The 15,461-nt window shown below is 36.9% G+C and overlaps 1 protein-coding gene across 1 annotated transcript; it reads right to left on the reverse strand.

The window, feature by feature from the left end:
- Positions 1-12,990: 12,990 nt before the first annotated feature.
- LOC147514783 (uncharacterized) lies at positions 12,991-14,947 on the reverse strand. Its single transcript, XM_086592685.1, has 3 exons — positions 14,722-14,947; positions 14,060-14,269; positions 12,991-13,679 (listed from the first exon to the last, which is right to left on the reverse strand). Exons 1-3 carry the CDS (start codon positions 14,945-14,947, stop codon positions 12,991-12,993), a joined length of 1,125 nt encoding a protein of 374 aa, XP_086448811.1.
- Between the last annotated feature and the right edge of the window lie 514 nt (positions 14,948-15,461).

The following is a 15,461-nucleotide window of genomic DNA, read 5'->3' on the forward strand; positions in this document are numbered from 1 at the left end:
CTTAAAGGTGAGAACTAGACTTCCACCACATTTTGGAATTTGCTATAATATTATGTGGTTTCTTTCAAGCTTTAACTGTATTTTATTAGTTTTTTTTTTTTTTTTTGGTTGTTGTTGTTTGTTTTATTTTATATTTTATTTGTGATAGATCAGATATTGGTATTAAATACTAAATGTTCTTTCACTTCTATGGACAGAGTTTGAGACTTTGAAGTAGCATTTCAAGTTTTCAACCATTCCTCTGTTTCTGATATTTTCTACTGCTACGTTAAGGTTTGCGTATTCTGTCTTTGTCTACTGTTGTTAACTGTGATGGAAGGTATACCTTTGATGGGTTCTGATCCAGATAATGATGTGGATATGGTTGTAGGTAATCCACCGGTTGTAACCCCTAAAATTCCAAGGAAAACATCTCATGTATGGAAACAATTTGACAAAGTTACCGAAAAAAATGATGATGGAACAATTATGAAACAACCTAATGGAAAGGATGTTATGAAGGCTGTTTGTAAAATTTGTAGTGAAAAGCTTGTTTTTGGGGGTAGAAGTGGGACCAGTCACCTTAGTAGGCACGCAACAAGTTGTTTGAAGAGAACCACATCTGATGTAGGGCAAACTATCATAGGTAGAATTCCAACTGGTGGGATTTACAGTTTTACTTTTAACCAAGCAAGAGCTCGTCGAGAAACGGTTAGGTACTTTATTCGCGAAGAATTACCATTTAACAAAGTAGAAAAACCGGCTTTTCGTAGGTGGATCCAAAAGTTTTTTGGACCTCAATTCAAACCTCCTAGTCATCTCACATTAAGAGCCGACATATTTCTAATTTTGGAAGAAGAAAAAACTGTTTTGAAAGACCTTCTTAGAAATGTTCCCGTAAGATATGCCTTACGTCTGATTTGTGGACTTCAAATAAAAAATTGGGATACATGTGCATTATTGCCCATTTCATTTCCACTGATTGGAAATTGCATAAAAGAGTGATTAGCTTTCCTATGCTTCCATGTCCTCACACGGGTAAAACAATTAGTGATGCTATCTATGCAAACCTATTAGGCTGGAACATTAGTGACAAGATATATATGGACATTAACATTGGATAACTCATCCAATAATGATGTATGTGTGTCACGTTTGAAAGATCAACTCTTTGGCCATGATATGTTGAGCAGGGAACTATTCCATCTTCGTTGCAATGCTCATATAACTAATCTGTTGGTAAAAGATGGGTTGAAACATGTTGAAAGCTCACTTGAGAATATAAGAGAAAGTGTTAGACACGTCAAATATTCTCCGTCAAAGCTTCAAAAGTTTTTTGAAACTTGTCAAAGTTTGAACATGAAAGTGAAGAGGTTACCAATGGATATTCAGACTAGGTGGAATTCGACTTATCTCATGTTAGAAGCTGCTATTCCATACCAAAAAGTGTTTGATCTGTTATTTTATGATTCTGATTTTGCATATAAGCCTGATCTTGTTGATTGGCAGAATGCTATTGTTATTAAAGATTTCTTTGAAATATTTTATGTGTCTACAAAGTCGTTTTCTTGTTCTAACTCTGTCACATCTAGCACATTTTGCTTTCAGTTAAGCAAGATTGTATTGATCTTGAAAAGGGTTGAAAATGTGCCTAGTTTTAAGCCTTTGTATGATAGCATCAAATGGAAGTATGATAAATATTGGAAAGATGTTCCAATGCTTCTTGGATTAGCTTCTTGCATGGATTCTCGTTTCAAGTTCACTGTCTTAGAGTTGTGTTTGGACTTCAATTATGATTATAACTCTCAATCCCAACCTGAATCTCAGTCTCCATCTATTTCTAGTGAGAACCCATGGTTGTTACCCTATAAAACCAAATTAAATTAACTTTTTGAGGTGTACTTGCAAAAGATGAGTAGTGGTGTTACTGGTATGAATGGGACAAGTTCAAATACTCCTCAAGAAGAGGACATGGTGCTTGCAATGCTATCAAAGCGTAGAGAAGTAGCAATTAAGAAATGCAAATCTGAGTTGCAACGCTACCTGGATCAGCCAACAATCATTACTTCCAACAAGACATTTGATGTTTTGGACTGGTAGAGGACCCAAGCAAGTACATATCCTATTCTCTCTGCAATGGCACGTGATTTGCTGACTATACTGGTTTCAACAGTTCTTTCTGAATTTGCCTTCAGCGGAAGTGAAAGAGTAGTTAGCAAATGCCGAAGTTGTTTGCTTCCGGAGACTGTGGAGGCTTTAATGTGCTTGAAAGACTGGTTCCAAGCTGAGGAAGGGCTTCAAGATGAAGATCTGACGGAGCTAGAGGAAATTATGGGAGAAATGGAACTATAATCTTGGTACTTTTTTTTGGGGGAGAACCTAGCATCTTGATGCTGACTTTTGGTATATATTATTAGGTATATATTAGCGTAAGGGACGTGACTTGATATATATTGCTAACTTAGAAGATCTAGCTTCCTTGCTCTATTTTGAGATCGACATCTTGTTGATTAAACGCGATCTAATTGGTAAGTGCATGTCAAAATTTGCTTAGTATACATGTTATATATGTTTATTGACATTGTGATGCTAGTGCTATTATTTATTCACTCTTGGTGATGTGTAACAGATCATCTTTTGGATATTTTTGCTAATCACTTTTGGACAGTCTTGCCTTTGTTACATGTCGCTCCGGTTTGTACTGATAGTCTTTGTTATAATATCTTTTCCATGACAAAGACTGCATGCTTAACTAGTCTGAATTTTTGTTGCTTAATGTGTAATAGGGTGTGGTGTTTGAATTTTAGTTCATGGACACATCGACATCCTCTCATCTTGTGTCCTGGTCGAGTATGTACATGTTGATTGGTAAGGCAAGTACTTCATTTTTTTAATAGCTTTTTTTCCCCCCTACACATGCATGGTAAGAATGGAAAGCCTTTTATAAATACGTTGTAATTGTTAAGGCAAGGAATTGTATTTGTGTTTCACAAGTTATGCATATGATTGGGGAGCTTTAATCACTGGGAAAATGGATGTCATTAGCTGACTTGTCAAATAAAGTTCTCTGCAATACCATTCTCATTTCCAAAAGAGATGAAAAAACAAATGCTCTTGACTCTTGTACTTCAATAGTTCAATATATAGTTATATTGTAAATTATGAGGATCCCAGATTGTATGCCTTTTGTATTTAATTTTATGAGATCATCAAGTTACTTAACTTGTAGTATGACACTATGACTATTTTATGTTGATCAGATTATCAGAATGATTGTAGAAATATATGAACCAGTACTGTACAGTATATCAAAATCAAAATTTGACAAAAAGAACTTACTACTACCAAAATGAAGTCAAAGTCTGATTGGGCCCGACTCGACCCTTTAACTTGTCCCGCAAAAGGAGGGCTGAAGGGCGGGTTAGGGTGTTATATTATATGGTCTGACCCGATATGGCCCGGCTCTCAACACAATTAAGGGCCGGGCTAGCCCGACCCTCAAACCATAAGGGCTTTATAGTTTGAGGGTCGAGTTAGCCCGACCCGGCCCATTTATCACCCCTATCATGTAAACCCCTGTGTACACAGACGTATCCATAAAACCTCCCTATTATTCACGTCCAACCAATTAACCTCCTTGCTTTCTATAATGGACGCAAATCTCGCTCTAATTTTTATCTCCACACTTATCTGTTTCCTTTTTTGCCCTTCTTAATAAATAACCACCGTATATTTTTTCTTTGTTGAGTTCGCTCTAACGAAGAAGCCAACAAAAACACTTATTTTAACTTCGTTTCTTTTCCATTGAAAAGAGCCACTGGTATTTGATTCTTATGTGAAAATACTCTTTACCACATACATTTTCATGATGATATTTATAAGCCAATGAGACATTTTAGGGACTTTGAACCAGGGCGTTATTATCACTCGATGATTGATGAGAGATCAGTAGATTGAGTGGAATTTGTTTGATAAAATGTTTGTTGGATTTACGTGATTTGAAGAAGTTAGTCAAACAGGAGATCTTGTATGGGAGAGAATGATCACTTTAATCTACTCAAAAGTAATGGGTAAGGAGAAACCAAAACAAATGCAAAGACAAAATTGAAGAGTTGAAATTGTCTGATACCTTGACAAAATATATGTAAATATATATTTACATAGTAACTTGACATATGTAAATACAAATTCATATATGTAAATGCAAATTCACATATGCAAATACAAATTTACATAGTTTATTTAATTTATATGCAAATACAAACTTGACATATGCAAATTTGAATTTAGATATGAAAATTTAAGTTTACTTAATAGTTTGATATAAGCAAATTGGAATTTACATATGAAAATTTAAGTTTACATATTAAATTTGTGAAACAAAACAAGCCTGATGAAAAAATGTATGGAAATTTTATATTTTCATAGTTGTTTAACCTATGCAAATTTGTATTTACATATGAAAATTTAGATTTTCGTAATAGATTACTAAAATAAAACAATTCTAATATCGGACGTATGTTATGAAAATTTTAATTACACAGAAGATTAACCTATGAAAATTTTAACCCGCATAAGATGTAGAAGTTCTTTTTGTTCATGATTAACATGAATTTTCACAAACGTTTTTTTTTTTGTCATTTGATAGGTGACACAGTCTATACAAATCGGAATTTACATGTGCAAATATGAATTCTCATAAACTTTTTTCTAACATGGCTATAGAAATCTGACAAACTGACAAACGCATCAAACTCATTTTTTGCATTACATCCAGAATTCAAAGATCAAGAATTCAAACAAAATTAGTATCCAAAAGTTACATTCAGAATTCCAAAACAAACTGACATTACATAAAAGATCAAAGATTTACATCCATAATTCAAACAAAATTAGTATCCCAAAGTGATGTTTTATGTATCCTCTTTCTTTCTTTTAAGTTGTACATCGAATTAGGCTTTCCCACTCCATTGTCCTCTTCCTCTCCATTCAACTAAGTCTCTCCAATGTTCTTCAACAAAAACCATAAAAAATTTCCAAAAAGAGTTTATTTCGCCAAGGGCGATAAGACCGCTCTAGTAGGTCTTCCAAGATATGAACAAAGGCACAAAGCAGTAGAGCGGAACACCTTAGTACAGCTAGTAGGTTTTACCTTGGAAGAAAGGAGGCGGCGAGAAGAAAGAGAGAAGAGAGAAATTTGAGATCTAGGTTTCACGAGTCAATTATGTGTGGGGGTATTTTAGTCAGTTCGGATGTTTTAGAAAAAGATGGGGTTTTTATGGGTTAGTCCGTAGTGAGGGAGTTTTTATGTAGGTTGTTCATGAACTAGGGAGATTAAACCCAAAACCTGTAGTGGAATTAAGGGTCTCACATTAATTCAATCGTTGAACAAACCTAATTACCCTCGCCCTCATCGGCCTCAAGGGTAAACGAGCTTTTTCAGTATATGAAATGTTGGGTCACTTGTTTTTGTTATGGGCCTTTTAAATATCCAGGTCAGATTCGTTGGATGTGTTCACACCAGTGTTCTAAAAATCGGTCCAGGTGGCCGTCTAGATAGTCTTTAGGCGCTAGGCGGTGTTCAACCGACTCACCTAAGCCCAAGTCGTTTAAAAAATTGGTGGACCGATTATGTGGCTAGAAGACTAATCGGCCTCTAGGCAATCCAGTCAATTTTTTATTTTTTATTTTTTTTGAATGATTAAATATTAAAAATTAAATACCCATGTAGGCTTAAGATTTGAATGAATTTAAAAAACTAAAATCCAATGTTTTTATATGAAATCGATCTTCTTCAACTATTAAGCATTTTTGTAATAAGTATCTTACTTTGTGTTTATTTTTTGAGTTATGGTAAATGATTTTCTTTATTTTTTATAGTATAGATGTGTATTACTATATATATTAGTAAAAAAAAAACCCCTAGCGCCTAGCCCATTTAGTCGCTGCCTAGAAGGCCTAGGCGCTGTCCCACCGCCCGACTACCGCCTAACATTTTTTAGAATATTGGTTCTCCCACATTAACTTGGCTTTCTGCTCGTATACTACAGCAAAAGGCCTTCTACTTGGTAGTGTGTCAGTGTGTGTTGTTACGAGGGGTGGAAAGTTTGTGAATCGGTTTTCTGATGACAATAGGCACTCTTTTTAAAGTACGCTAGAAGGTGGTGCCTGTTACGTAAACGAATGCGGAAGCGTGACAATTGAACAAAGAAGATTGAATGTGGTGATAGAAATCGACAAAAACAAATCAATTAAAATACTTACCAATGCAAAGTGAATAACCAATAGAAGTGAAGACGAGATTTACGTGGTTTGGCATTAGCCTAATCCACCAAGCAAAAGAGGAGAATTTTACTAATCAAGAGATAAACAAATAGAGTACAATCACTCACAAACGAATTCCGAAGAATTCACAAACTCTCTCTCACAAACTTGAGCATTTCAAATCTTACAAACCGGTCTTGTATTTATAGAGGTTGTGGGTATCAAATTAGAATCCTATTTAGAATAGGAAACCAAAACCTTAACCGTGTGGTTTATCCAAATCTGACTCGTATACCAACCATTCTCCACCTCGGTGAAGATTTATCCAAATCTGAGCCAATCAACCGAATAGCAAATCCCCTCTTCAATGCACAAATGTCCGAAGGACCAAACAAATAACAAATGTCCCGAAGGACCAAACACGACTGTACCACATAGTGGCTGCCTACGTACCCTTGTTAAAGGATCAAGCCGACCGTAGTTCACCAATGCCCTTAAGAGCCAAATCATCTCAAATGAAGGATATGAATCAAATTCAAACAATGTTGAAACTTGATTCCAGAAACCACTTTGGTTAACATATCAGTTGGGTTCTCCTTGGTGTCTATCTTAGTGAGTAAGATATCACCCTCCTCTAAAATTTCTTTGACAAAGATATCTTAGTGAGTAAGATATCACCCTCCTCTAAAATTTCTCTGACAAAGTGAAAACGCACATCAATGTGCTTCGTATGGGCATGATGAACTTGGTTCTTGGCCAAATATATAACACTCATGGTATCACAATGAATCTCGAGCTGATCCTGCATAATACCCAAGTCATCTAACAAAACCCTGTAACCAAATAGCCTCTTTCATAGCCTCAGTCACCGCCATATATTCTGCCTATGTCGTAGACAATGCAACTGTAGACTGCAAAATAGACCTCCAACTTACCGGAGCACCAGCTAAAATAAATACATACCCAGTAGTGGGCCGACGCTTATCCAAATCACCTGCATAGTCAGAGTCCACATAACCCACACAAAGCTTACTAGTATCCCTCTCAAACATCAAACCAACATCTACAGTACCAAGAATGTACCGTAGAATCCATTTCACAACTTGCCAGTGTTTCTTCCCGGGGTTATGCATATATCTACTAACAACACTAACAACTTATGAAATGTCTGGCCTAGTACACACCATCGCATACATCAAACTACCAACAACACTTGCATATGGAACATGAGTCATGCACTCACGTTCCTCATTGGAACTCGGAGACATAGTAACACTAAGTTTAAAATGAGGGGCAAGAGGTGTACTCACAGACTTAGTGTTCCCATCAATACCAAACTTCTGTAGTACCTTCTTCAAATATGTCTTTTGAGACAAACAAACCCTGTCTTTTGCTCTATCTCTCTAAATCTCCATGCCAAGAATCTTCTTAGCTTCACCCAAGTCCTTCATCTCAAATTCTGAGGACAAAAGTTGTTTAAGCTTATCAATCTCAGTCTTGCTTATTGAGGCTATAAGCATATCATCAACATACAAGAGCAAATAGATGAAAGAACCATCATATAGTTTGCAAAAATAGACACAATGATCGTAGTGACTTCTTGTGTACTTGAGCCCTAGCATAAACCGATCAAACCGTTTGTACCACTGCCTGGGAGACTGTTTCAAACCATATAGCGATTTTTTCAGTTTACACACCAAATCCTTTTTTCCTATAACTTTAAACCCACTTAGCTGAGTCATATAGATCTCCTCTTCTAAATCACCATGTAAAAAAGTAGTTTTTACATCGAGCTGGGCTATCTCCAAATCATACTGAGCTACCAAGGCCAAAAGGATGTGTATGGAAGAGTGTTTCACAACCGGAGAAAACACCTCATTATAGTCAATCCCCTCCCTCTGAGCGTAGCCTTTAGCTACCCATCTTGCCTTGTAACGTAACTCATTACTTAGAGATCTTTCTTTCAATGCAAACACCCATTTCCCGCCAATCTCCTTCTTACCCTTAGGTAACTTTACAAGCACCCATGTATCATTCTTATGAAGAGATTGCATCTCCTCATCCATAACTGTCTTCCACTTTTCTGACTTGGAGCACTGGATTGCTCCATAATATGAGGAAGGAAAATCTTCATCAAGACTTTCAATAACAGGAAGTGCATAGGTAACGTAATCGTTTAGCCAATACAATGGGGGAACATTCCTCTTAGATTTACCAGTTGCAATAGGCTCCTGAACCGGAGCCAAAGGACCAAAATTCATCTACTCCTCTAATGGAGCCATATCCTCTGCATCATCATTTGTTCCATCACCTGTATTCACTATTTCTGTGTCTTCAACTGGAACATCAACTGACTGACTACCTATGGTTGCCAATCTACTAGATACAGAACCATCTGGACTAGGTGAAGACGCATCAATCTCCACCTGCTGCAATACCTCTTTGGCCATACTCTCCACCGGCTGAGAGTCAGTAAACTTTAACATAAAAGCCTCATCAAATGTCACATCTCTGCTCAAAACAAATTTCTTATCTTTTGGATCCCATAGCTTATAACCTTTAACTCCACTTTTCAGACCCACAAAGATAGCTTTCTTTGCTCTAGGATCCAACTTACCATCTTTGACATGAAAGTAACCAGGACACCCAAACACACAAAGGGAATCATAATCCTGAGCAGATTTACCAAACCAAACCTCCATAGGAGTTTTACCTCCAATTGCAGCCGAAGGCAACCTGTTAACAAGGTAGCATGTATAACTCACAGCCTCAGCCCAAAACACTTTGCCCAATCCAGCATTGGACACCATACACCGCACTTTATCCATTAGAGTACGGTTTATGCGCTCAGCTACCCCATTCTGTTGCGGTGTACCTTTCACTGTGAAGTACCTCTCTATTCCCTCATTCTGACATACTTGCAAGAACGGATCAGTCGTATATTCACCACCATTATCAGTTCGGAGTCTTTTGATCTTTCAACCAATATGAGTTTCAATCAACTTCTTCCACTTCACAAAGATATCTAGGACTTCATCCTTGTTTCTCATGGTATATACCCACAAACGGCTAGAGTAATCATCAACAAAGGTCACATAATAATGTTTGGTCCCTCCAAGAGATGCATTCCTGGAAGGATTCCAAACATTTGAATGAACATAATCAAGGGTTCCACGCATACGGTGGATAGCGGTGCCAAACTTTACCCTTGTCTGCTTTCCCAGAACACAATGCTCACAAAAATCCAACTTACAGGTCTTAGCACCTTTCAACAGTCCTTGCTTTATTAATGTTTGCATGGACTTCTCACCTACATATGCAAGATGCATATGCCATAATCTGGTGGCCTCCTTAGCAACTGCCTCTGAATGCTCAGTAATAGCTACTTCTCCACTAACTGTACCACCCTTCAAATAGGACAAGTTATTCTGACGTATGCCTTTCATGTTAACCATTGCTCCAGAAACTATCTTTAGAACACTACTGTCAATGACTACCTTGTAGCCCTTAGCTTCTAAAGTACCAACAGAGATAAGATTCTTCTTCAAAGCGGGAACATATCGAACATCCTTTATTTCCTTAACCATTTCATCATACATCTTGGGACGAATATTACCCATCCCCATAATGCGACAGGGTTGATCATTCCCCATCAACACATCACCACTTTCAAGCTCCTTGAAACTTGTAAACCACTCCCTTATGGGACAAACATGATAGGTAGCACCCATATCCAAAATTCAATGACTGGAATCAATGAAACAAATACTTGATGTAATAGGAAAAGAGAAATTTGAACTATCAGAATCATTACCTCCTTGAGCAATGTTGACATTAGACTGTTTCTGCTCAGTATCTTTCTGCTTGTGTTTCAACTTTTTGCAGTCCTTCTTCCAATGTCCAACCTCATGACAAAAAACACACTCATCACGGGCTAGATTTCGCCTTCTCGACTTGGAACGAGATTTACTTCTTCCACCACCAGAGTTTGGGCAGTCATTAGGCCTCCCTCTTACCACAAAAGCAGTGCTCGTCGACTCTCTTAATTCCTTTTTATTGTTGTTCATCATATCCCAACTTGTCAACGCAGACTGCACCTCAAAATAGTTCAAAGCTTTCTTCCCGAATATAATGGTGGTTTTTATATGCCCATACTCTTCCTTGGGAAGAGATCTCAACAAATGGAAAACTTTGTCTTCATCCTTCGTTTCTTCTTCAATGTTCAACAAGTCGGTAAGTAACTTGTTAAACTCGTTCATATGCTGGGACAATGAAATACCTTCTTTCTTTCTCATATCATACAACTTTGATTTCATAAAGACACGACCTTCTATTGTCTTATCGAAGTACTTCTCTTCAAGGATTCTCCAAATTTCCTTGGCCGAAGTCTCATTGAGAACAAGGTACTTCACATCCCTAGCCAAACATGATCTTATGATACCACAAGCTCGCCTATTTTTCTTAACCTAAACACTCTCCTCTATATCCGATGGTTTTTCGTCTAACACATTATCTAAGTCTTGTTGGCATAGTGCATCTATAACTTCACAACGCCACATACTAAAATTGTTAGATCCATCGAATTTCTCCACATCAATCCTTGCATGGTTAATATTCAAAGTCGTGGGAGGTGATTTCTCCTTAGACGTCGTAGAAGTAGTACCCGATGGAGGATCCGTCGCCATACTTTCTCAAACTTTCATACACCACAAAACAATCAATAAACCAACAAAAGAAGCCCTAGGTAGAACCTTGGCTCCAATACCAATTTGTTACGTAAACGAATGCGGAAGCGTGACAATTGAACAAAGAAGATTGAATGTGGTGATAGAAATCGACAAAAACAAATCAATTAAAATACTTACCAATACAAAGCGAATAACCAATAGAAATGGAGACGAGATTTACGTGGTTTGGCGTTAGCCTAATCCACCAAGCAAAAGAGGAGAATTTTACTAATCAAGAGATAAACAAATAGAGTACAATCACTCACAAACGAATTCCGAAGAATTCACAAACTCTCTCAAACTTGAGCATTTCAAATCCCACAAACCGGTCTCGTATTTATAGAGGTCGTGGGTATCAAATTAGAATCCTATTTAGAATTGGAAACCAAAACCTTAACCGTGTGGTTTATCCAAATCTGACTCGTATACCAACAGTGCCCGTCAAATGCCCCAATGTCATTTTCTGGAATTTTAGAAGGAAGTTGATCTAACATCCAAGCCAAGTGTGACAAGTGACCAACTTCAGTTGTGATAAAAGGTTCGAAAGCTGGAAGATAAAGTGACACTTGAAGTTCTAGTGTTCATCATTCATCAGGGTAAGGTCTTGAATTGCGCGTGTTCTGACAAGTGAGGGTCAACAAACTTCGGTATTTGCTACTGATTTTGTTATCCAAAGACGTGCAAAAAAGAAAAATAATAAGAAAACCAAGATTTATCCATTGTTTCATCCACCAAGACCACAATCAGAGTATTAAGCATTTCAGCGTCAAGGCTAGCTAGCATTTACACAATACAACAATTAGATCATCTAGTGGTAATTGGATGTCATTCAGTCATTCTAGGGGGTCTACTTTTAAAACTTAGCTTTCACATAAAATCTTAAAACTCATCAATCAGATCGACCTTATCCTTCAGGTATACATGTTAGTACCTTATGTTGCTTTTGACCTCTGCCATACACTCATAATGTTTTTTTTTTTTTCCCCTGCTACAAATCACACATTTATATATTATAGAATTAAAGGAGTACACTGAAAGTCTCAGCAACATTTTGGTAAAGTACTCGTATCAGAAGAACTATAAGCCCATTTAGCTAGATCATGAGCCTCACCATTAAAACATCTTCTTAACCATCTAAAACATGAAAACTTAAATTTATTAGCAGTTCTAATAATTGCTTTCGTAATGTTTTGTAAAGACCAAGCAATACTAGACTCCTGGGAGCTCAAACTATTGATAACGTTGATGTTGTCCCCCTCAAAAAGAAATTTTCCTCCTCCTAAATGTTGCGCCAGCTTCACTGCTACCTCGGCTGCAAGAAGTTCACTCTCCTCTGCTGACTTTGCTGTGAATCTCCTCACTGCAGCAGTAAGTAAAGATCCTTTTTGATTCCAAGCCATAGCAGCAGCAGATCCTAACAGAGATCTCTTATTGAAAGCAACGTCAAACCTAATATTTACAGAATCAGGCATGTGAGCAGTGTTACTTGTATGATAATGCAAAGTAGATATATTATTATTGTTACTAGTAGATGTTGAAGCATGTGGGCTATGGTTGAATTTATATTCCTAAGTGTAGTATTAACATAAGAAGTAAGGTTTGGATTCTCCCTATCAAAAGCTTTGAGTCTTCTTTCTCATTGAATCATAGTAGCTATTAGTATAGACCCCATATCCGCTGCTCCTTTATCAAACTTCTCTAGATTCCTATTATCCCACATAGTTTGCATTATGGTACATGCATACACACCCAAATTTGCTATGTCAGGGACCTTGTTTTCACACCATTCCATGATCTCATCCACCCATCTTATAATGGACCATCCTCTGTTGATCTCTGTTCGTAAACCCAGTGGCGAAGCAAACCACAAAGCTTTAGCCCAATCACATTCAAAAAGGATGCATTCCACCGTTTCTTTTTGCCTGAAGCAAAAGCAACACATAGTATCATTGTTCCTAATCCTCTTGTGTATCTTCTCTCCAGTTGGCAATATGTCCATGTATAATTTCCACATGAAAACTTATTCCTTAGCTACCAGATGAGCTCTCCCAATTCTTCTGATAGTTTTTGCTTGAAAAGTAGAGTCACTTCCCTCCCAATCCTTTGCTTTGAGCATATGAAAAGTAGATTTGACATAAAATTTTCCTTTAGTAGCGGGCCACCAGGTTAGCTCATCCTCCCCACCATCATGTGGTCTGATGTGTGTGCCCTTGATAAGCCTTGCTACTATAGGATCAAAAACTTCATCAATAAGTTGATCATTCCATGCTGATCCTTCCTTATTCATGAGATTTTTTACTTTCCAGTATTTCTGAATCCCCACTGGTGGGTGCAAATCCTTTATTAGTATAGGGTGATCATGGAGCATAAGCCAAGGATCATTGAACACAGAGGTGCGAGCACCATCCCCGATGGTCCAGATAGACCATTTATGCACCATATCAAAACTTTTATTGACCCCTCTCCAGAAGTAAGAGGCATTAGGTGGTAACTTTTGTTCTGTCCCCATACCTTTTTTACCATAAGCCGCATGAAAAGTTTTAAACCAAATGGAATTCTCATCCTTTAAAGCTCTCCAACTTTGTTTGGTTAACAGAGCTTTGTTCATATCAGAAAATTTCCTGAAACCTAGTCCTCCAAAGGACTTAGGTTTGCAAAGTTTATCTGTGGATACTCTTAGATTCATCATGCCCATGCCACCAAAATTCCCTACACACTTTATCCATATTGTCACAAACAGATATAGGGAGGGAATACGAGGTCATGATATAAAGGGGTGTAGCTTGAGCTACAACTTGGATCAAAACTGTTCTACCAGCTTAGGATAAAAGCCTGGCTCTCCAACCTTTTATCTTATTATGTACAATATCCACCAAGTAATCAAAATTAGCTTTCTTACTGCCCGTGAGTAAAATAGGTACCCCTAAGTACTTATCTTTATTTGAAAATTCTCTCATGTGCCAGTATTTTCTCAAAAATTTTCTATGTTTAGCATGCACATTCCTACTAAAATAGATACTAGATTTATCAAAATTGATCTTTTGGCCAGAGGCCATACAATACTCATGCAAAAATATCTTTAAGAACACCTGCTTCACTTAAAGAAGCTTTAGTGAAAAGCAGTAAATCATCACCATATAGTAAATGAGCAATGGGAGGAGCATACTTCCTAATTTTAATACCATGTATAGCATGATCATTTTCAGTTTTATTAATCATGCGAGAGAGAGCTTCAGAAATAAGAATAAAGAGATAAGGAGATAAAGGATCCCCTTGTCTCAATCCTTTTGAGGGAAGAACTGCTCCAAGGGAGAGCCATTAAGGAGCATTTTAAAAGAAACAGAAGATAAACATTGATTAATAAAAGTTCTTCATTTTTCACAGAAACCAAGCTTTTCAAAAATATTATTTAGAAAAGATCACTCTACGCTATCATAAGCCTTAGCTATATCAAGTTTTAAAGCTACCTAGCCTTCCTTCTTCTTATACATGTTCTTCATGTTGTGAAACACTTCACTAGCAAGGCCTATGTTATCCCCTATATTCCTACCCTTAACAAAAGCTCCTTGGAAAGGGGACACTATCTTATGAATATGACACTTTAATTTATTAGCTAAAAGTTTTGAAATAATTTTATAAACAAAATTGCAAAGGCTGATAGGTCTAAATTTTGAAATATGTTCAAGAGAGGAAATTTTAGGAATTAAAGAAATAAAAGTTTTATTGAACTTAGGGTTTAAGACACCATTACAGAAAAAATCCTGGACACAGTCAATAATTGCTGGTCCAACCACATCCCAAGCAGTTTGGAAGAAAACTCCCTGGAAACCATCAAGTCCAGGGGATTTAAGAGAGCCCATTTTTTTAACCACCAACAAGATATCCTCACCAGAGGGAATTTTAACAAGCATATCACTTTCAATATTAGTAATACATGGAACAAAAAGAGAGTCTATATCAACATTATTCACAAGCATATCAGATTTAAATAAGTCTTGAAAGAAAGAGTTTATGTTCTTACCAATCATGTCACTACCTTCCAGCTAGTTGTCATTATCATCTTTCAACTTATCGATACAGTTTTTTCTTCTTCTATAAATAATAGAAGTATGAAAAAACTTGGTGTTCCTACCCTGTTCTTTCAGCCAAAGAGCCCCTGATTTTTGGCGCCAAAGGTCTTCTTCCATATCAAGCCAGTCATTAAGTTGATTTTTAAGAGCTCTAATCTCTTCACATATGACCTCAGATAGAGTATTTTTCATAAGCTCCTTAAGCCGATTTTGAATCTTTCTTATATTGGAAAACACATTCCCAAAAACATCTTTATTCTATTTTTTAAGTTTTATTCTAGTTTTTGTAAGTTTAGTTAAAACATTGCAGTTCAGTTTATTATGATTAGCAGCATTCCATGCTTCCTCAATGGTAGGAATACAAGAAGAATCTTTAAGCCACATATTAAAAAATCTAAAGGGTCTATACACTTTACCATTT

This window comes from Coptis chinensis, chromosome 2 (genome assembly GCF_015680905.1).
Source record: "Coptis chinensis isolate HL-2020 chromosome 2, ASM1568090v1, whole genome shotgun sequence".
Taxonomy (NCBI): Eukaryota; Viridiplantae; Streptophyta; class Magnoliopsida; order Ranunculales; family Ranunculaceae; genus Coptis; species Coptis chinensis.

What these genes read in the sequence shown, in the direction of transcription:
- LOC147514783 (XM_086592685.1), bottom strand. Translation starts at nt 14,947, where the DNA reads ATGCTTGTGAATAATGTTGATATAGACTCTCTTTTTGTTCCATGTATT. An exon ending in CTGTGTCCAGGATTTTTTCT is followed by an intron (nt 14,270 to 14,721) that starts GTAATGGTGTCT and finishes CCCTTGGAGCAG; the next exon opens with TTCTTCCCTCAAAAGGATTG. An exon ending in AGCTTCTTTAAGTGAAGCAG is followed by an intron (nt 13,680 to 14,059) that starts GTGTTCTTAAAG and finishes TAAAGTGTGTAG; the next exon opens with GGAATTTTGGTGGCATGGGC.